General features: G+C 38.9%; 1 protein-coding gene across 1 annotated transcript in view; it reads right to left on the bottom strand.

Annotated features, from left to right (window-relative positions):
• The window catches only part of CFAP53 (cilia and flagella associated protein 53), a 40150-nt gene extending 18465 nt beyond the window's left edge, over positions 1 to 21685 (bottom strand). The window contains exons 1-4 of the mRNA XM_014846589.3: positions 21547 to 21685; positions 17180 to 17409; positions 16510 to 16683; positions 3448 to 3751 (exon numbers count right to left, since the gene is read on the bottom strand). Coding sequence (XP_014702075.1) covers positions 3448 to 3751; positions 16510 to 16683; positions 17180 to 17409; positions 21547 to 21615 — 777 coding nt within the window. The 5' untranslated portion in view covers positions 21616 to 21685. The remainder of the gene's footprint in view (positions 1 to 3447; positions 3752 to 16509; positions 16684 to 17179; positions 17410 to 21546) is intronic.
• Positions 21686 to 21766: the final 81 nt, after the last annotated feature.

Genomic DNA, 21766 nt, shown 5'->3' with positions numbered 1-21766 from the left:
ATATATTTGGTCTTTATCCACAGTTCCTGGCTCATGGCTCCCAAAACTCTCAGAATTTCCTGAGTGGTAAGAGCAATAGGAGCTTCTGTGCTCACTTTCTGACTCCCATCCCTCCAAGGCTGAGGGCTGGTTGCCAGGTGACCCAGTCATGTGATCAGAGGATTGCACCTCTGAGTCCCACTCAATGGCCGGTAACTTAATCATGACTAGGTAATGAAGCCTCCATAACAACCTAAAAGGACAGCTCATTGGCCCTTTTTTGGAGAGCTTCTAGTTTGGGGAACCAGAACACTTCCACTGCCACTGTGCCAAGCCCCAAGCTCTACAAGGACAGAAACTCCTTGGCTCGGGACCTCACCCTGTGTATCCTTTCATCTAGCTGTTGATTCATATCCTTTAATATCCTTTGTAATAAATTGGTAATCTAGTAAGTAAATAGGTTTTCTTGACTTCTGTGAGCTATTCTAGCAAATTAATTGAACCCAAGGAGGGGGTCGTGGGAACCTTTGACTTATAGCCAGTCAGTCAGAAGTACAGGCAACAACCTGGACTTGAGACTGGCATCCTCAGTTGGAGAGGGTTGTTGGAACCTCCAGTTTACAGCAGGTCAGTCAGAAGGGCAGATAACAACCTGGGCTTGTGGCTGGCATCCGAAGTGGAGAGCAGTCTTGTACAACTGAGCTCTTTACCTGTGGAATCTGATTCTATCTCTGGGGAGACTGTCAGAATTGAGTTGAATTCTCCAACACCCTGCTGGCATCTGGAACTGCTTGTCGGTGTGGGGAAGCCTACACACACACATTGGAATTGGGTCGAGGAACTCTTTGCAACTGTATTCTCCACTTCCATGAATTTGAAAATGTTCATAATAAAACATTAAAAAGGGTGGAATTCACACAAATTCTCAAAAATTACAAAATAATAGGGATAAATAATCTATCAGTGACTGCCAGGGGTTAGGGTTGAGGGAGGTTTTAACTATAAAAGAGTAGCTGGAAGGAGTTTCTTTGGATGATGGAACAGTTCTGTATCTTGATTTTGGTAGTGGTTACATAAATCTATATATCTGATAAAATTTCACAGAACTATTACCCTTTCTCCCCCAAAGAGTGCATGCAAAAACTGATGAAATCCAAAGAAGGTTTAATTCAGTTGAATAAGGAAAAACTTTAGTTGAAAGTACTACAACAATGTTAATTTCCTGGCTTTTATAGTTATAATATATATAAACATACATATAATCTTTGGTTATATAATGGTACACAGGAACTCTTTACTATTTTTTGCAACTTCTTGTGAGTCTAAAATTATTTCCAAAAAAATTTTCAAAACAAATTTTTTAAAGGAAGGTAGAAATAGAGATAGCTAAGTGTAGTACAATAAAAAATAAATATTTGGTCTTTGTCCCCCATTCCTGGCACATAGTTCCTAAAACCCTTGGAATCTCCAAAGTGGTAAGACTTTCTTTTGTATCCTAATGAGATGACTAGTGGCTGGCTTCCCGAGATAGCTTCAGGATGGGGGCTGGTAACCAGAAAGACCAAACTATGTGATTAGAGAGTTGGAACTTTCAGCTCCACCCATCAACTTCCAGGGCAGAGAGAGGGGCTAGAGATTGAGTTCAATCACCAATGGCCTAGGATTTAGTCAATCATGCCTACATAATGACACCGCCATAAAAACCCTCAAATAACAGGGTTCAGAGAGCTGGGTTGGTGAACACATCAAGGTATTGAGAATACGGTGTGCCCAGAGAGGGCATGGAAGCTCTGTGTATCGTCTCCCATACCTTGCCATATGCATCTCTTCCGTTTGGCTGTTCCTAAGTTGTATCCTTTATAATAAACTGGTAATAGTAAGTAAAGCACTTTCCTGAGTCCACTGAGTTATTTTAGTGAACTATTAAAAGTGAAGGGGAGGGTCCTGCCCAGTGGCACAGCGGTTAAGTTCGCACATTCTGCTTTGGCGGCCCAGGGTTCACTGGTTCAAATCCCGGGTGTGGACCTATGCACTGCTTGGCAAGCCATGCTGTGGTAGAAGTCCCACATATAATGTAGAGGACGATAGGCATGGGTGTTAGCTCAGGGCCAGTCTTCCTCAGCAAAAAGAGGAGGATTGCAGCAGATGTTAGCTCAGGGCTAATCTTCCTCAAAAAAGAAAATAGTGAAGGGGAGTCATGAGAACCTCTGACTTTATAGTCAAGTTGAACAGAAGTGTAGGTAACCTGGGGACCCACTACTTGAAACTGGCATCTGAAGTGGAGGCAGTGTTGCGGGACTGAGACCTTACACCTGTGGAGTCTGATGCTATTTCCAGTTAGTGTCAGAACTGAATTGAATTGGAGGACACCTAGCTGGTGTCCACAGAGAATCAGAGAATTGTTTAGTGTGAGGAAAAACCCCCACACATTTGATGTCAGAAGTGTTGTGAGTAAAAATGGCTCACTACGTATCTTACACCAGAGGATGCACATATATAAGGCAGTTTGGGGCCCAGTATTTTGATTTTCTTAGAGAAGCTAAAATATTTAGCATCGTCTACTAAACTCTTCAAAAGAAACGTCTCAAACCCAGAGAATGGGGCTGGCCCTGTGGCTGAGTGGTTAAGTTCGCGTGCTCTGCTGCAGGCGGCCCAGTGTTTCGTTGGTTCGAATCCTGGGTGCGGACATGGCATATCAAACCATGCTGAGGCAGCGTCCCACATGCCACAACTAGAAGGACCCACAACGAAGAATATACAACTATGTACCAGGGGGCTTTGGGGAGAAAAAGGAAAAAAATAAAATCTTTAAAAAAAAAAAAAAAACCCAGAGAAGGCTTCTAGAGCTCTGAAATACCTTACCTTTGACATTTCTTATGGTTCCAAATTTCAATACTTGAGTTTTCCCAGGAAAATAATACCTTTTTTCCTAATTTTAATGGTGTTGAAGTACCAGTTCTGAAAGCTTTTTTATATACATATAAAATTGCTACTTTTCTGATGCTTTCATGCATTTCCAGTGACAGCTCTAATTTCTGTACAGCAGGGGCTACAATCTTGTTGGAAAGAAATTATTGATGTTGGTGGCCAGGAGATCACTGTAGCTGTTGTACAGCACTTTACATATGGTTTGGAAACTGCCAATTATCCATATCAAAGAATGGGGGGATGTTGCCAAATTGCCACTAGCCTTCCACGGCATTGCTAATGATTACCCCATTTCATCCTCACAACAAAGACAAGTGCTCTTTTGCCTCATTTTTCAGATAAAGAAACTGAGTCACAGCAGTCCCCTATACAAGGAGACGGCACTGTTAGCTGGGCCTTGAAATCCAAGGCTCTGACCACGGTCTGTTGCCCTGTGAACCAGCCCAGGCCATCAGACAAACTGTACAGTAACAGGCCTACAAACTACGCAGTATACCCACTGAGCGGATCATCCTGTGACAAGCATTTTAAAAGACCCACCACAAGGCGCGCCTCTTCTTCCTTCAGTCGTTGCTCTGCCTGCCTTTGCGCCTTGATGCTGGTGATCTGGGCATTCAGCCCCAGGCGCGTGTTCTCCACCAGCTCTTTCTGTCTCCTTGCCTCTTCGGCTTCTCGCTTTTCCTTGGCTAATCGGTCTTCCTCCCAGAGCTTTGAGAACATCTGTTCTTCCACCAGTTTTTGCCTTTTCAGCTCCTCATTAAATGCAACCTGTGCTTTCCGCTCCTCGCACACCTTCTTCTCATGGATACAAGACAACTCAACACGGAGCTCCTCACAGCGTTCCCTGAAAGGAGAATTTTAAAAAAGCAAAACCCAGCCTTTCAGGAGACACCGCTCTATTTAAGCACATATCTGCACAGACACTGAAGTAAGAAAAGTAAAAGACCAGCATGTAGGCCATCTGAGCAGAGGAAACATGTAAGGGAGCAGCAGGGAGGCAGGCACCATGATGTCACAGACAAAAAATAGGCACTGGAGTCAGGCAGAGCAGGCTTTCACACCTAGTTTTGACATTTTTTTTGTGACCTCGGATCAAAAACTTGCCCTGTCTGAGCCTGTTTTGTCTCTTCATCTGTAAAAGAACTGTCTTTCAAGGTTCTGGTAAGGATCAGAGGTAATGGATGTAAACACCTGGTAGATAACAGAAGCTCAATAAATGATGACTATTAGAGGAAACAGAGGGATAGAGGAAATAGAAGGGGGACGGGTCCCTGCAATATTGCAAGAGGATTAAGGCTTTGGTAGGAAGATAGCCCACATGCATGTCCAAGGAAAGATCCAAGGGTAGAGTCAGCATATTATAGTGAGGCTCCCCCATTGCCCTGATTCCTCGCAGGGCACAAGTCCACTGAAGGGGTTTCTGCCAGGGTCGTAAAAACAGCCCTGTTGTTGCCTTTCATACCCAAGTTCATGTCACCATTAAAGAAGAAATGCTTTTTCAGTAAGTGTTTAGACCTTGTCCTTTCTTTCAGTCTTAGTCATTCAAATTTCTTCAAAAGTTCTTCATTGAGCCCATTTTTAATTTAAGAGCTGTGATATTCAACACTGTCTATACTTTAGAATTACTCAGGGATATTTTCAAAGTCCCCCTCTCTCCTTTTCCCTCCCTCCTTCTCAGATGAGACTTGTTAAATCAGAATATCCAGAGGTAGGATGCAGGCATCTGTGTTCTTCCGGAGCACCTCAGGAGATTTGGGCAGACAGCCAAGTTTGAGAACCTCTGATTGAAGGCACTGTTTATAAACATCAAGTCTTCCTGGTTTCTAAATCAAATTCTGCACCAAGAAGCTGAAGTTTGGAGAATGGGCTCAATAAAGAACTTTTGAAGAAGTTTGACTTGCTAAGATTGAAAGAAAGGATGTCTAAAGTCTTATTGCAAGAGTGGCCAATACCACACAAATTGACATTTGTCAAATACTGTTGAGTATTGTTCACCATTTGACAAGGATTAGTCTCATTTCCCTAACTAAACTGGAATCTCTTTGAGGGCTGGGACTCAGGAATATATTTCAGGAATATATGTCCCATACTACCTACCCAATGCCCAATAAATAATTGTTGGTTTAACTGATACATAATCATACTGATTAGCAACATAAGTGATAACCAGCAGTTATCCATATTCTGTGGAAGGCTTAAAAAGATAACAAGCTGAAATTGCTAGATTACCAAAAAAACAAAATACACTTTAACATTGAAAAGTGAATTCATCTGCCTGAAATTGATCAGTGAAATTCTCAGAACTGGCCATGATAACTTATTAAAGTCCTTCCCAATCCTGTGATTCATACCCCTACAAAGTTATTCAATTAATTAAAAATCTGAAGCCTAAGAATAACAAGTATGGCTTATGATATTTTTTCTTTTTAAAAAAATTCTTTCTTCCTAAGTACAAAACTAATACATGATCATTGCAGGAAAACTGGAAAATATAGAGAAGTATGAAAACACTAAAAATAACACTTAATCCTACTACCAAGAGATAACCACTATGAGCATGGTAATGTGTTTCTTTCCGGTCTTATGTATGTACATTTTTATTAGAGTTGAAGTCATTCTGCATACCTATATCTGTATCTCCTTGTATCTTAACTTTTCCACCTAACATTATATTGGGAATGTTTCGTCACAAAAAATTCCTTGAAATAATTTCTAACTTTAAAACTTTATTACAGCTTGCCAAGCTGTGCAACATAGGCTGGAACCTATAAATCACAGTTTATTTAAACATTTCCCTATTTGATGAACATACAGGTTACTTCTTTTATTATAATGTTGCAATGAGCATTCTTTTTTTTTCTTTCTTTCAAAATTGGCACCTGAGCTAACGGCTGTTGCCAATCGTTTTTTTTTTCTTCTTCTCCCCAAAGCCCCCCAGTTCATAGTTGTATATTGTAGTTGTGGGTCCTTCTAGTTGTACTACGTGGGATGCTGCCTCAGCATGGCTTGATGAGCGGTGATAGGTCCACCCCCAGGATCCGAACCAGAGAAACCCTGGGCTGCCAAAGGGGAGCTCACAAACTTAACCCCTCAGCCACAGGGCTGGCCCAACAATGAACACTCTTAAATGTAGCTCTTTCTACTTATCTCTGATGATTTCCTTAAGGTAATTTCCTTCCTTAAGAAAAAATCAGAGTACAAAAACATTTGTAAGGCAGTTGACGCATGCTGCCAAGAAAGCCTGAATTAACAGTATATGAAGAACCCATATCAAGTATTTCCTTAGATCAGTAGGTCTTCAAACTTTTTTTTGCTGAGGAAGATTCGCCCTGAGCTAACATCCACTGCCAATCTTCCTCTCTTTGTATGTGAGCCACTACCACAGGATGGTCACTGCCAAATGAGTGTTATAGGTCTGTACCCAGGAACTGAAACCGGGTCACTGAAGTGGAGCGCACTGAACTTAACTACTAGCCCACTGGGGTTGGCCCCAAACTTTTTTGATTATGTATCACTTTCAGTAGAAAAGTTCTTAGCACCCACAAACAAATGATTATTTATAAATTATATGCCATTATTACTATGTAACTATATTATAAAATTATTAAATATATGCAAAAATTAAAATTAAAAAGAGATGAGATAAAATACATCAAATATTTTCCTCCTCCACCCTAATGATTCACCCATTCATTTGACCTAGGGAACCCTTGATTTAGGGATGCTCACTTTTATCTACAGATAGATAGAATATCTATTTTAACGATAACAATCATTGATAAAAGGGACTTACTGTTTGTGAGTGCTTTATATGGTACTTTCACAAATAAAATCTTATTTCACCCTCACAAGTGCCTTCTAACTTAGATGGGGCAGCAAGTATTATTCCAATTTTAGAGTTAAAGCAATTGAAACTCAGGGAGCCTAAGTATCTTCCCAAGCCACATAGTGCAACAAACACTATTGCAAGTTCATTATTATTATTATCCCTGGTTTACAGATGAGGAAATGGAGGCACAGAGCAGTTAAGCATCTTACATAAGTTCATACATTTAATACAGTATGTAGTAGAGCTGGGACTGAAGACCTGAAGTCTGGTCCTAGATTTTAAGTTCTTTGGTACTTCATTAAATCATGTCTGCCAGTAATTGACAGAGGCAGGACTACTCTCAAGTGTTCTGACCACATCCTAGGGTATTTATTTAATAAAAACACTCCAAAACAAAGCCAAAAAATGCCTACCTTAATCTGGGGTCTAATCACTAACTGTGTATAAATATAGGACACTTAAAAATAAATTTCATGAGGTACCAAGAGCATGATCCATAAAAAGGAGGCATTGATCCATAAAAGAGGTATTGATAAATTGTATTTCATCAAAATTAAAAACTTTCTCTCTATCAAAGACCCTGTTAAGAGGATAAAAAACAAGCTACAGAGTAGGAAAAAATATTTCCAAACCCCATATCCTGCAAATGTCTCTCTGCTAGAATATGTAAAGAACTCCCAAAAATTAATACCTCATCCAACTATAAAATGGGCAAAAGACACAAAGAGACATTTCACCAAAGAGGATACACAGATGGCAAATAAGCATATGAAAAGTTATTCAACATCACCAGCCATTAGGGAAATGCCAATTAAGACCACAATGAGATATCACTACATGCTTCCGTTCTAATAGTGACAATATCAAAAGCTGACAAGTGTGTGGAAAAACTTGATCTTGTACATATTAGTGGTGGGAATATAAAATGGCACAGCCACACTGGAAAACAGTTTGGCAGTTTCTTAAAAAAAACAAACATACAAATAAGACACAACAATAGCATATGGCAATTATCCTAGAGAAACGAAAAACACAAAAACCTGTGCACAAATGTTCGTAGCAGATTCGACTATGATAGCTAAAAACTAGAAACAACCAAAATGTCCTTCAATAAGTGAATGGTTTACACAAACTTACGTATATCCATACAATGGAATACTACTCAGCAATAAAAAGGACAAACTAGTGATACATGCAGCAATTTGGATGGACCTCAAAGGCATTACATTGAGTGAAAAAGTCAGTCTCAAAAGAGCACATATTTTATGATTCCATTTACACACTGTTCTTAAAATGGTGAAATTACGGAGATGGAGAAGAGATTAGTGGTTGCCTGAGGTTAGGAATGATGGGGTTGAGAGTGGTGGGTACAACTATAAAGGGGGTAGCATCAGGGAGACCTTTGTGGTGACAGAATAGTTCTGTATCTTAATTGTGGTGGTGGGTTAGCTGGATCTATACATGTGATAAAATGGCGTGGAACTATACATTCATATTGTACCAATGTCAATTCTTTGTTTAATATTATATTATAGTTATGTAAGATATAAACATTGGAGGAAACTGGGGCAGGGGTACTTGGGACCTCTGTGCTATCTTTGTAATTTCCATGAATATATAATGATTTAAAGATTAAAAAAAGTTTTAAATCACTGGTTATCTTGTCATTATTATTCATTTCATTATTATTACTGAAAATAATTTCACTGTTTAGAGGTCTTGGAGCACTAAAAATGACCCATTCCAGGTATCAAATATTATAGGTATGCCACTGAATATACCTAACAGAAATGAATACATGCGTCCACCAAAAGACATGTAGAAGAATGTTCACAGCAGCTTTATTTATAAGTGTCTCAGACTGGAGATAACTGAAATGCCTATCACCTGGAGCATGAATAAATAAATTGTGGTATATTCATACAATGGAATACAAAAAGGAGGAGGAGGGAAAGGGGGAAGAAGAATTTCATCTTGCTTTATATATATAATAAACCTTCAATTATATTTTCAGTAATGGGGCCGGATTTAGCATCCTTGGTCAAAATTTAACCCTGGCCCTTCACTCTCATAATTAATTAAAACTATGTTTGCTGTTCTATGTTGAAGAGTTGGCAGTATTGCATTAAAAACACTGAAAACAGTTTGTTTTCAGATAAATTATATTGCCGTAGGATATAACTGTTTCCTCAAAAATTCTAACCATTCATCTAACTAGCAAGTTATACAACTTCTTGTATATTCAGTTATGCAAGATTTATCTATGAAATCTATAAAATGTTACCAAATTAATGACTATTTTAAGAGCACAAACCACTTATGAAACTTCATCTTTCTTACTATGTTGAGAAACATTTACTAGGGAGTGGAAAATATATGAATGGTCCATTGAAATTCACTTGCTGGTGTCCCCTTTGTCCCTCACAGCATCTTTTCCTCCAGCAGCCAGTAGAGAGTGTCCAAATCCTACCAAGGACAGTGAGGCTAGGAAATCTAAGCCTAATCCTTTCTTGGTCACTGCAAGCTTGAAGACCTAGGCAAATTACTATCTGTGGAACTCAAATTACCCATCTGCAAGATGGGGAGAGTGGCAATTCCCGTCTGGCCATATGCATCATTAATCTGGTTTTCTTCACTGCCCTCCTTCAGCAGCTCCCTAAGCCCTGAAATGTCCCATTCTCTCCAATTTTAGCAGTTTAATTTACTCTGTTAGCAGCTGCATCTGCAATTTGTGTGCACTATTCATTGCAATAGCTTACTTCTCCTTTGTACCTCTACTAGGATGGTTTAGGGCAGTCTATATGATTAATAGCAACTTCATGGCAGAGAGAGAGGAGACGGCAAAAGCTTTGTCTCTGAACAATGTCTTGATTCCTCCATATGCCTGGTTTCGCTGTTTTCTCACACTTTGTTGACCTTCAGATTTCTCACCACAAATGTTGAGTGCAGTGCAAAATGAATTCTTGTATTCCTTCTGTATTCTAGTAGACTTTAACTCAGGGTTTACATTTACTTTATCTTGGACCATTCTGCTCCTGAATCCAAAGTAACATGATACACAACCTGCCCCACTCACACTTGGTGACCTGATAGCCTATGTGACCTTCCGTTTTTTTTGTGAAGCCCATCAATCCACTATTCAATCATAGGGCCTGACACGAAGTAGGGAAAATATTGAATGAATGCTAATGGCTATGTTTTAAACATTTCCAGGTAGTATTTGAATTTTAAAAATCCCTTCTGAAGAAAAAAATCTTTGTCAGTTACTCTAAACTTAAAAGACTGATAAAGTGGATGACTTGGGGCATTCCATGGGTCACATGATGTGATCATCACAAGACATCAAGAGACATGAATGAAAAAAGGGGGCAAAATGAACAAAACATCCTGAGATATATAATAACTATTCTTGATGTTCACACTCTTAGAAGGAAGTATCAGAGTTACTGAAAATATAACTGAGGAATTACATATATAATAAAATTATAAATTATAAATATGGAAATATGTTCTTGTTCTAAGAGCTATAGATCTAAGAAGAAGTGAAACACATTGAGACTTTTTAGTATGTCTTTGCTTTATAGGTAAGAAATCTCTCACAGTTTGTGAAATTAAAAGCACTTGCCAAGCTCTTGATGATATAACACTATAGACCATCTCAGAAGCACTTCCTTTGGTACTTCCATACAAATCTTCCTTCTGTAAGTGCAGAGTATTAGGCTGAAATGAGGGCATAGACTCAGGATATTCCCAGATGGAAAAAGCAAAATGAAAAGAGCTGATGGAGGCAACCACAGGTTTTGACTGAGTACAGTGAAGACCAGGGATCTGAAAACTAAGAGTCACTGTGGATCTGAGTCAGGAAGTGGGTGATAAGTTCAAGTGATCAGACGCCAAGGGTCAGGACACCAGGCAAACAATAAACAACATGGAACCAAGTACACATGCACTAGTGGAGGTTAATACCTAAAATTCAATAACAGACTCTCACTTGGTACTTCCATTCTAATTGGTCGGCAAGCACAGAACATTAGAGCACAGTACTCAGATAAACTCAGTACCTACGCAGATGGATATCAGCAAGACAGGAGAAGAAGAGTTTTCTACCACTATCTCCTCACAAAATATTGATTTTGATAGTCACCGATGGATGAGAGTACCTTTATTGGAGTCCGGGAGTCCAGTAGAAAAGCTACAGAATACCACTGGAGCAAAAAATCCAATAATAGATAAATTGAGGTTAAGAAGAGCTTCACTTTATCCATGTCACCCTCTCCCCAAGGTGGCAGAGCTCAGTGCCAAGAGAGACCCCCTCAGTCTGCAATTTCTCCCATGGGGGAAAGAGAAAGGAAGTAAGTTAGCACCTGGCTTCCCCAGCTGCCCAAGAGGCCCAGTTCTTTCTCACTCCACCCAGAATAGTGAGGTGATCTGCATGGCTGAGGAGTTGGAAGAGGCTGAGAGCAGAGCACCTAGGGCTTGGATCTTATCAAAGGATGTGGATCCTCCTAACTGGACTCCTCATGGACTCCATGAGGAAGCCCATCCATGAGCCACTGGGAATGCCTTTCCTGCAGACCTGCCAAACTGGCCCATGGGCACCCACAACACTCTACGACATGCCCCATGGCCAGCTGCCTGTGTGCACTCCAGTGGATGGTGAGTATGAGCATTTGCAGATGGCTAGTGAGTATGCGCAGAAAGTTGGCCTGATTCTGTGGGATTCGGAGAAGCTACAAACTTGAGTATTTCAGGGCACCACACTAGGGAAAACAAATTGGAGGTTCTCAGCATCTGACTTGGCTTTGCAAGATCAAGAGAGGGCATACAATCTTAAGAATTGACCCCCAAGAGAGAACAGTGTGGAGTAGGCACATGCATAGAAAAGATCTCATAGAGAAAGATTTTCATAGAGAAAGCCTCAGAATCCTTAGCTGGGCTGACTGGTGAAGGTATTTTTTTCCTGAAGTTAGTCAATAAAGATTGGAGGAGGTGACTGCTTCTTCAAATGTGAAGAAAGCAATGCTATATTTCAAGGAACACACAAAAAATCAGGGAAACATGACACCACCAAAAGAACACAATTTTCCAGCAAACAATCCTAAAGAAATGGAGATCTACGAATCGTCTGACAAAGAATTCAAAATAATTGTTTTAAGGAAGCTCAGTAAGCTACAAGAGAACACAAATAGATCACCAAACAAAATCGGGAAAACAATACATGAACAAAATGAGAGGTTCAACAGAGAGACAGAAATCATAAAAAAGAACCAAACAGAAATTCTGGAGCTAAAGAATACAATGGATGAAATGAAAAATGCAAGAGAGAGCATCAACATCAGATTTAATCAAGTATAGAAAAAAATCTGAGAACTCAAAGACAGGTAATTTTAAATTATTCTGTCAGTGTGGCTAAATGTTTGAAAAACGAGATCCAACTATATGCTGCTTGCAAGAGACTTGCTTCATTGTTAAGGACACACATAGGCTGGAAGTGAAGGGATGGAAAAAAATATTCCATGCAAATGAAAACCAAAAGGAGCAGGGATAGCTGTATTTCTATCATACAAAATGACTGTAACTCAAAAGCTGTAATAAGAGATGAAGAAGGTCATTTATAATGATAAAAAGGTTAATTCATCAAGAGGATACAATAATTGTTAATATACATGCACCCAACATCAGAGCATCTAAACATATTAAGCAAATATTAACAGATCTGAAGGGAGAAACAGACAGCAATGCAGTAATAGCAGGAGGCTTCAATACTCCATACCCCACTTTCAACAATGCATAGATCATTCAGACAGAAAATCAATAAGGAAACACTGGATTTGAACTACACTTTAGATTGAATGGACCTAAAAGACATACAGAGAACATTTCACCCAACAGTAGAATACACATTCTTCTTAAGCACACATGGAACAGTCTCCAAGATAGATCACATATTAGGTCACAAAAGTCTTAACAAATTTAAGAAGATTGAAATCATATATTTTCTGACCACAATGGTATATAACTAAAAATCAATAACAGGAAGTCAGCTGGAAAATTAACAAATATGTGGAAATTAAACAACACACTCCTGAAAAACCAATGGGTGAAAGAAGAAACCAAAAGGGAAATCAAAAAATATCTTGGAACAAACAAAAATGGAAACACAACATACCCAAAATTATGAGATGCAGCAAAACCAGTTTTAAGAGGAAAGATTATAATGATTAACACCTCTATTAAGAAAAAAGAAAGCTCTCAAATAAACAACTGAACTTTACACTTCAGGGAACTAGAAAAGAACAAACTAAGCCAAAGTTAGCAGAAGGAAGGAAATAACAAAGATCAGAGCAGAAATAAATGAAATAGAGACTAGAAATGATAGCACAGATCAATGAAAACAAGAGCTGGCTTTTTTATTTATTTATTTTTATTTTTTAAATTTTTTCTAAAGATTGGCACCTGAGCTAACAACTGTTGCCAATCTTTTTTTTTCTTTTTCTGCTTTATCTCCCCAAATCCCCGTCGGTACGTAGTTGTATGTCCTAGTTGCAGGTCCTTCTAGTTGTGGCATGTGGGACGCCACCTCAATGTGGCCTGATGAGCGGTGCCATGTCCACGCCCAGGATCCGAACCGGCGAAACCCTGGGCCGCTGCAGCAGAGCACGAACCTAACCACTTGGCCACGGGGCCGGCCTCTGGCTTTTTTAAAATGATAAACAAAATTGACAAAACCTTAGCAGGACTAAGGAAAAAAGAGAAAAGACAAATAAATCAGAAATGAAAGGGGAGACATTACAACTGACACTGCAGAAATGCAAATGATCATGAGAGACAACTATGAACAATCATATACTAACAAATTAGATGACCTAGAAGAAATGGATAAATTCCTAGACACATACAACCTACCAAGACTGAATCATGAAGAAATAGAAAATCTTAAAAGACCAATAAGGAATAAGGAGATTGAATCAATAATACAAAATCTCCCAAGAAAGAAAAACCCAGAACCAGATGTCTTCACTAGTGAATTCTACCAAACGTTTAAAGAACAACTAATACCAATGCTTCTCAAATGCTTCCCAAAAACTGGAGAGAAGACTTTCAAACTCATTTTATCAAAGCCAGACAAGGACACTACAAGAAAATAAGATTAGAGGCAAATATCCCTGATGAACATAGACACAAATATCCTCAACAAAATACTAGCAAACCAAATTTAACAGTATATTAAAAGGATCATACCCCATGATCAAATGTGATTTATCCCTGGGATGCAAGGATGACTCAATATATACAAATCAATAAATATGATACACATTAACAGAACGAAGGATTAAAAATTATATGATCATCTCAATAGATGCAGAAAAAGCATCTGACAAACTTTAGCATATTTTCATGATATAAACTCTCAACAAACTAGGTATAGAAGGAATGTAGCTCAACACAATAAAGGTCATATATGACAAGCCTACAGCTAACATCATGCTCAACAGTGGAAATTTGAAGGCTTTTCCTCTAAAATCAGGAACAAGATAAGGGTGCCCACTCTTGCCACTTTTATTCAACATAGTACTGTAATACCTAGCCAGAGAAATTATGCAAGTAAAAGAAATAAAAGGCATCCAAAACAGAAAGGAAGAAGTAAAATTGCCTGTTTGCAGATGACATGATCTTATTTTTAGAAAACCCTAAAGACCACCAAAAAAACTGTTAGAACTAATCAACAAATTCAGGAAAGCTGCATGATAGGAAACCAACATACAAAAATCAATTGGGTTTCTACACACTAAAAACAAACTATTTGAAAGAGAAATAAAGAAAACAATCCCATTTGCAATAGCACCAAAAACAACAAAATACTCAGGAATAAATTTAACCAAGGTTAAAGACCCATATGCTGAAAACTATAAAACACTGAAGAAAGAAGTTGAAGACACAAATAAATGGAAAGATATCCTTTGTCCGTGGGTTGCAAGAATGAATATTGTTAAAATGTCCATATTACCCAAAGTGATCTGCATATTCAATGCAAGCTCTATCAAAATTCCAATGGCATTTTTCACAGAAATAAAAAAAAATCCTAAAATTTGTATGGAACCACAAAAGACCCTGAATAGCCAAAGCAATCTTGAGAAAGAAGAACAAAGCTGGAGGGATCACCCACTTGATGTCAAACTGTATGACAAAGCTATAGGAATCAAAACACTACAGTACTGGCATGAAAAACACATACACAGACCCATGGAACAGAATAGAGGGCCCAGAAAGCAACCCACACATATATGGTCAACTAGTCTTTTACAAGGAGGCTAAGAACACACAATGGGCAAAGGATAGTCTCTTCAATAAATCATCTAGGAAAAACTGGATATCCACATGCAAAAGAATGAAATTGGACCCCTATATGGACCATTCAAAAAAATTAACTGGAAATGGATTAAAGACTTAAACATAAGACCTGAAACTGTAAAACTCATAGAAGAAAACATAGGGAAAAAGCTCCTTGACATTGGTCTTGACAAAGTTTTTTTGATGTGACACCAAAAGCAAAGGCAACAAAAGCAAAGGTAAACAAGTGGGACTATATGAAAACTAAAAAGCTTCTGAACAGGAAGGAAACAACAAAATGAACAGGCAACCTATGGAACAGGAGAGAATATTTTCAAACCATATATCTTCTAAGTGATTAATATCTAAAATATATAAGAAACTCATACAACTCAACAGCAACAAACCCAAATAATCTGACTAAAAATGGGCAGAGGACCTCAATAGACATTTTTCCAAAGAAGATGTAAAAATGGCCAACAAGTACATGAAAAAGTGCTCAACATCACTAATTACCAGGGAAGTGCAAATCAAAACCACAATGAGATATCACTTCACAGCTGTTAGGATGGCTATTATTAAAAAGACAAGCAATAACAAGTCTTGGTAAAGATGTAGAGGAAAGGAAACCCTTGTGTGCTGTTAGGGGGAATGCAAATTGGTACAGCCATTATGGAAAACAGTCTAGAAGTGCCTCAAAAAATTAAAAATAGAACTACCATATGATCTAGCAATCCCACTTCTGAGTATATATCCAAAAGAAATGAAACCAGTATCTCAATATCTGTACTCCCATGTTCACTGCAGCATTATTCACAATAGCCAAGATACAGAAACAACCTAAATGTCCACTGATGCATGCATGAATAAAGAAAAATGTGTTATATATATATACAATGGAATATATTCAGCACAAAAAAGAAGAAAATTCCACCTTGGAGACAACACGGATGAACCTGGAGTACATTATATTAAATGAAATAAGCCAGGCAGAGAAAGAGAAATACAGTCCGATCTCACTCAAATGTGAAATCTGAAAAAAAAAAAAATTGAACATATAGAGAGTAGATGGTGGTTCCCAGGGGCTAAGGGGTGAGGGAAATGGAAAGATGTTGGTCAAAGGATACAAACTTTCACTTATAAGATGAATAAATAAGTTCTGGAGATCTAAGGTACAATATGGTGACTACAGAAAATACAGTATTGTATACCGGAAATTTGCTAAGAGAGTAGATCTTAAGTGTTCTCACCACAAATAAACAAAAAAACCCTCAGTGCTTGTATTATTCAATGACGTGTACATAATTATCAAGACTCAAAGATATAACTACTGTGCATACCCTCTTAAGGTTATACTTTACTGCAAATTAGCATTCCTAAATCATTTTTAATACAAACAAGTTCAGATTGTGTGTGTGTGTGTGTTTTTCAGACCTCATTACCTGAATTGCTGGTCTAGCTTTTCAGCCACAAAATCCTGTCTCTCTTTTTCTTTCTTATCTTTTAATAATCTGGTTTTATCCCTCATTTTATCTTTTTTCTCCTCCATTGTTTCTTCTTTCAATTGCATTTCAGTAAAATACTCATTTTCTTCTGATGCTAAAAGTTCACGGAGCCTGAAACAAAATGAAAAAAAAATTAAAACTGTCATGTCACACGCACCATTTTACTAAATGATTTTTATTTAGTTAATTTTGATTTCAGAAGTACGTTTAATCATAAATTTTGTAAGAAAGGAAAAAATCATTGCAGTCTTCCATAAAATAAGACTAGTTGCCATTTAAAGCAATAAAGAGACGGATCTGTGCCATATTTTATTTGATCACATACAGATGAGATATGTAATGTCTATCTTCAACAAAAGAAATAAAATGAACATATTTTAGTTAAAGCAACAAAATATGAAACAATATATTCTTTTGCTTTCTATCAAACGTAGTAGGTTATCACAAATGAAAATATAAATAAACAATAGCTACTGACTTGGTAGGAATATGAATATCCTAGCCATGATCCTTACTATAGAAATTCACTTGGTTTTTAATTGGTCAGTCTCAAGTTGTGGTTTTAGGAATGTTTCACAGTCTGAGTCACCAGGTTTATGAGCCTTACTTGTTTCGTCTTTCTTCTGTGTTGATGATAAAGCCTTGCATGGCATCCTTCATTCTTGCTTTCACAAGACTGTCCACAAACTTGCGGTCATTGTGCTGTTCCCACTCAACTTTCAAGCGATCCCGCTCCTTTGACTTAATAGAAGCCAAAAAAGCATGATGTTTCTGATGGGTACGTTGGAGTCTTTCCAGACGTTGCTCAGCCCCTTGGCCTTTGGGAGGCTTGGCTCTCTGAAAACAAATAACAACTATCACTTATGACAGACCCAAAATCAATTGCATATTTTCAAGTAATCATGACCTCCTCATACTCATACTAAATAGAATTGGGTATATAATACCAATACATCCTGCTACTACTACAGTTTATATGCCTAAGGTGTAACTTATTTGATTCTTTGAGCCTATACCTAAGATGTTATCAAATCAGTCTAAAATATTTCTCCAGTGCCGTTTGAGTAAAAGTTCATGGAATTATAAAGTTAAAAATGTGAATGGAACTCTAGAGATTATCTATCAAACCCAGGGACATTAAGTGATTTGCCCAAGGTGCTCCAAAAGGGAAGATATAGATAGTACAAGAACTAGAGTTCTTCTAATTCCTGACCTTGATCTTGCCACCCACTATGCCACATTGTTTCTCAGGGATAGACAACATAGTTACCACGATCTAAATATTTTCAGTTAAAGGAAGCTACTATCTAAGTATATAGGATATATATGAGTTGTGACAATGAAAAACCGTTTACTAAGAAGGAAGAAAGAAAGGGAGAGAGGGAGGAAGGAGGGAAAGAAGGGAAAGAACAGAAAAAAGGAAAGAAAAACTGGTAGAACTTGATTCCTATTTCTGTTGTGCCCAGAAGTTTAATGCAAGGGCTATCATTTCGGGATAACTTGAATTTCTGTAAGTACATTCTTTTTACACAAACTTCCACTAAAAAGATGGAAATGCATATACCATTTAAATACATATTGATACATTTAATAAAATCACATGGACTATATCTTTTTCATCTCTGTATTCCTAGCATCGAGCATGATGTCTACCACCATCGGGTTCTCCATATGAGTGAAAGAATGAATGAATGAAACAATGTTTCTGGGTGGGCTTGATGCAATTTTTGCTCCTCCCGGGGCCACCGTGAAATCCATGTTCTTGAGCTTTGTATTTTCAGCCAGTTTTATCAAGTCATCCTTAGGTGAATATTGAGACTCTGGGGTGCTGATTCACAGCAACAGAATGCTTAACTCATGTAGCAGAGAGTCAATCTGATCATTTACACTTAGAACATCACTGTCGGGATTACCAGAATACCAGGTTTGGGGCTTGGTAAAGGAGTTTCTTGGGGAAAGAAAATCAACACTTGAAGATAGACTGATGAAAACATTCAGGGTTCACAGTACACATTTGGGTACCTAGATATGGTTGAACAAGATAAGGTAGGGTTGAGATGGGTTGGAGAGATGATGTTGGGGGTTATATCACAGGAAGGAGCTAATCCATACAGTAGCCCCCCTTTATCTGTGGGGGATACATTCCAAAACCCCCAGTGGATGCTTGCAACTGCAGATAGTACTGAATCCTATATACATACTATGTTTTTTCCTATACGAACATACCTATGATACAGTTTAATTTATAAATTAGGCACAGTAAGAGATTAACAACAATAACCAATAACAAAATACAACTATAACAATGTACTATAATAAAAGTTATGTGAATGTGGTCTATCTCCCCAGTCTCATTGTACTGTATTCACTATTCTTCTTGTGATGATATGATACAATGCCTACATGATAAGATGAAATGAGGTGAATGAGGTAGGCATTGTGACATAGCATTATTTTCAGACCACAGGTAACGGAAACCGTGGAAAGTGAAACCACAGGTAAGGGGGGGATTATTGTACCATAATTAGTTAGAGCCTAGAGCCAGTTAACTAACAAACTACTGTTCTCTAATATGTATGGTATTTTATGGATGCAGGTTCAGTGATAATGAAGCAAAGCAGGGTCAAGACTACACCTTGGTCAGGATATACACAGGAACTCAGGCTCCCGGTAGACATATGGGCTGAGAACGGGAACCAAGCGCCCAGCTCATCAAGAATCAATTGTCTTGAGTTGTCAGGGCAGAACCGTGCTCTAAGGTATATTTTGACTAAAGAAGGGAATTGGGATGGAAGGTGGTGAGAAACAGCTTGAGGAGTAGCCAGGGGGTCAGGAAGCCCTTTTAAGGCTTGGGGTATCCTACACAGGACTCTGTCCTCAGGAAGGATCCAGTCTCTCTCTGGATGAATAAGGTACGACCTGGAGTTCTCTAACAACAAAGTGATGCCAATCTATGCACAGTCTTGGCATTACCCAAAACCCACACTGTTTAATAAAAATATAATGTAAGATGGATCCGTAATTTAACATTTTCTACTAGCTGTATTTAAAAAAGTAAAAAGAAACAGGGGAAATTAATTTTAATAATATATTTTATTTAACCTATATATATACAAAATACTGTCATTTCACCATGTGACTCTAAGCACATTTCAAGCGCTCAAAAGTCATGTGTGGCTAGAGGCTACCAAACTGCACACTGCAACTCTAAACCATGCTAAAGTCAGGAGAACAAAGGATTTAATAACTACTTTGTATTTTCAAGGACACTGAAGGCTTCTGTTACTGGAACATCTCAAATTATAGTTGCTAGCATTACAGTTTAAAGTCTTAAAGAACAATGTCTTACAGTCTAGATTTGAGTCTAGCCTCTACCCATTACTGTGATCTTGAGCAAGTTACTTCATCTCTAAGTTTTCTCATCTGTCAAAATAAGCAAATGTCCTTCGAAAAAACTATTTTGAGAATTAAGTCATTGGGTCCCTAGGCGCACTTACCAAATAGCTGCTCCTTTCACTTCTCCATTACTTCAGACGTTACATCTTTTATTGCTTTCTCCTGGAGGAATTGTTTAAGTCTCCTCTCTGGTGACTTTAATTCTTCCCTCACCACAACTCTGCAACTTCTAATATCCACACTTCTTACCACACTCTGAAATCTGAGACGCACCAACTCTGACTTTTTCCTTTTCCTCTTTATTCTTCTATAAGCTCAGTGTATTATTCAATAAGCCTGCTTCTCTGGATGGGTGGTAAATTTTTTTTCCTGTTCCTTATTGGTTCCCAGTACAAGCAATGGCATCTGAGCAATAGCCCAAACCCTGAGCTCTGTGTTCAGATACAAAACCCAAAGTAGATCGGTTTCTATCCCTCATGAAATCTTTCTGTAATTACCACCTTGAACTCTACAGTCTGCAGAAGCCTCCAGTCTACTGATTTCCAGACTCAGACCCTACAGTCCTTGGACCTAGAATAGGGAGCAGGTCTATAAGTTGACTGAGAACTGCCATGTGCACTGTGGAGCATAATAAAACTGTATCCTTCACTATCCCTATCTTTCTTCCATAAAGTGCCATCACCTACAATATAGCACATCAGTATCTACTATGTTAACCTTAAATGGTTTTACGCATGAGCAAGTTGTTTCTGCAACTAGATGATAAGCAACCTGAAGGCAGAGATCAGACTTCTAACGAAGGGTAAACCTCCCATCGTCTTTGTATTCACCCCTATGCACACACAGCAGGGGCTCAAGTAATACCTCTATAATTGCCTAATTACACACAGAGGTTTTCTAGCCTCTAGAAATTAGCTTGTAGGAACATAGGAATCCAGGTGCATGGACCAAACCCATCAAATTCTGCAGCATGCAGCATTCTCCTGGCCTCCTACCACCATCTTAGAGGCAACTAACTGTTTTATTTCCAGGCCTGCAGGGACACTTCTGTATGGTTGTCAGCAGAGGAAGAGCTCTACAACCGCTCACAACCCCTCATAGCCCAATCTTCCTTCCACAGATGACTTTCCTAGAGGTGCAGAACAGCCCAAGATCATACAGCTGAACCACTGCCAGCCCAGACCCTGATTGCTCAAGTGCCATTCCTTGTGTTGGGACTCAATTTCCTGCTGCCTGGCACAGCGCCCTTTCCATGACACACACACTCCGCATCGCAAGGAGACAGACCTTCTTCTGGAGGTCTCCTTCAGTCTTGGTTACTGAAAATCCTTAAGATTCCAAGGGGTATTCTCCAAATCGAGAATCTAGATATTATCACTGACGCGGGGTTGGGGGAGGGACGGAGTATAAGAGCAGGTGAACGACCTTATTCTTCCTTCTTTCAAAATTCAACACACTGCGTCAGGCACCACTCCCCTCGAGAGAGCCCCAGCTAGGGGCCAGGTTGGGATCAGCTGGACCTGGAGTGCTGGGAGATGCAGAAAGCGGTAGGGTCTCGCACACACATCCCTTGCTTACCACGATCACCACTTTAGGAGTGGGGCCCTTAACCTCGCGCTGTACGATGCCAAATCGCTGGCTGTACATTTTTTAGTCCCCTCAGGATGGGGGCGGCGTCCGCCGAGGTTTCCCCACCGCGGCGACCTGCGAAACCAGCTTCCGCGACGCAGAGATCTGGTTGCCATGGTGCGCTTCGCGGGGTGAGGGGCAGGTGGGTGGGGCGGAAGTTGGTTCCGTC

This window comes from Equus asinus, chromosome 7 (assembly GCF_041296235.1).
Source record: "Equus asinus isolate D_3611 breed Donkey chromosome 7, EquAss-T2T_v2, whole genome shotgun sequence".
Lineage (NCBI taxonomy): Eukaryota > Metazoa > Chordata > Mammalia > Perissodactyla > Equidae > Equus > Equus asinus.
Note: the sequence above shows the minus strand (reverse complement) of the source record. Positions and strands in the feature narration are given on the sequence as shown.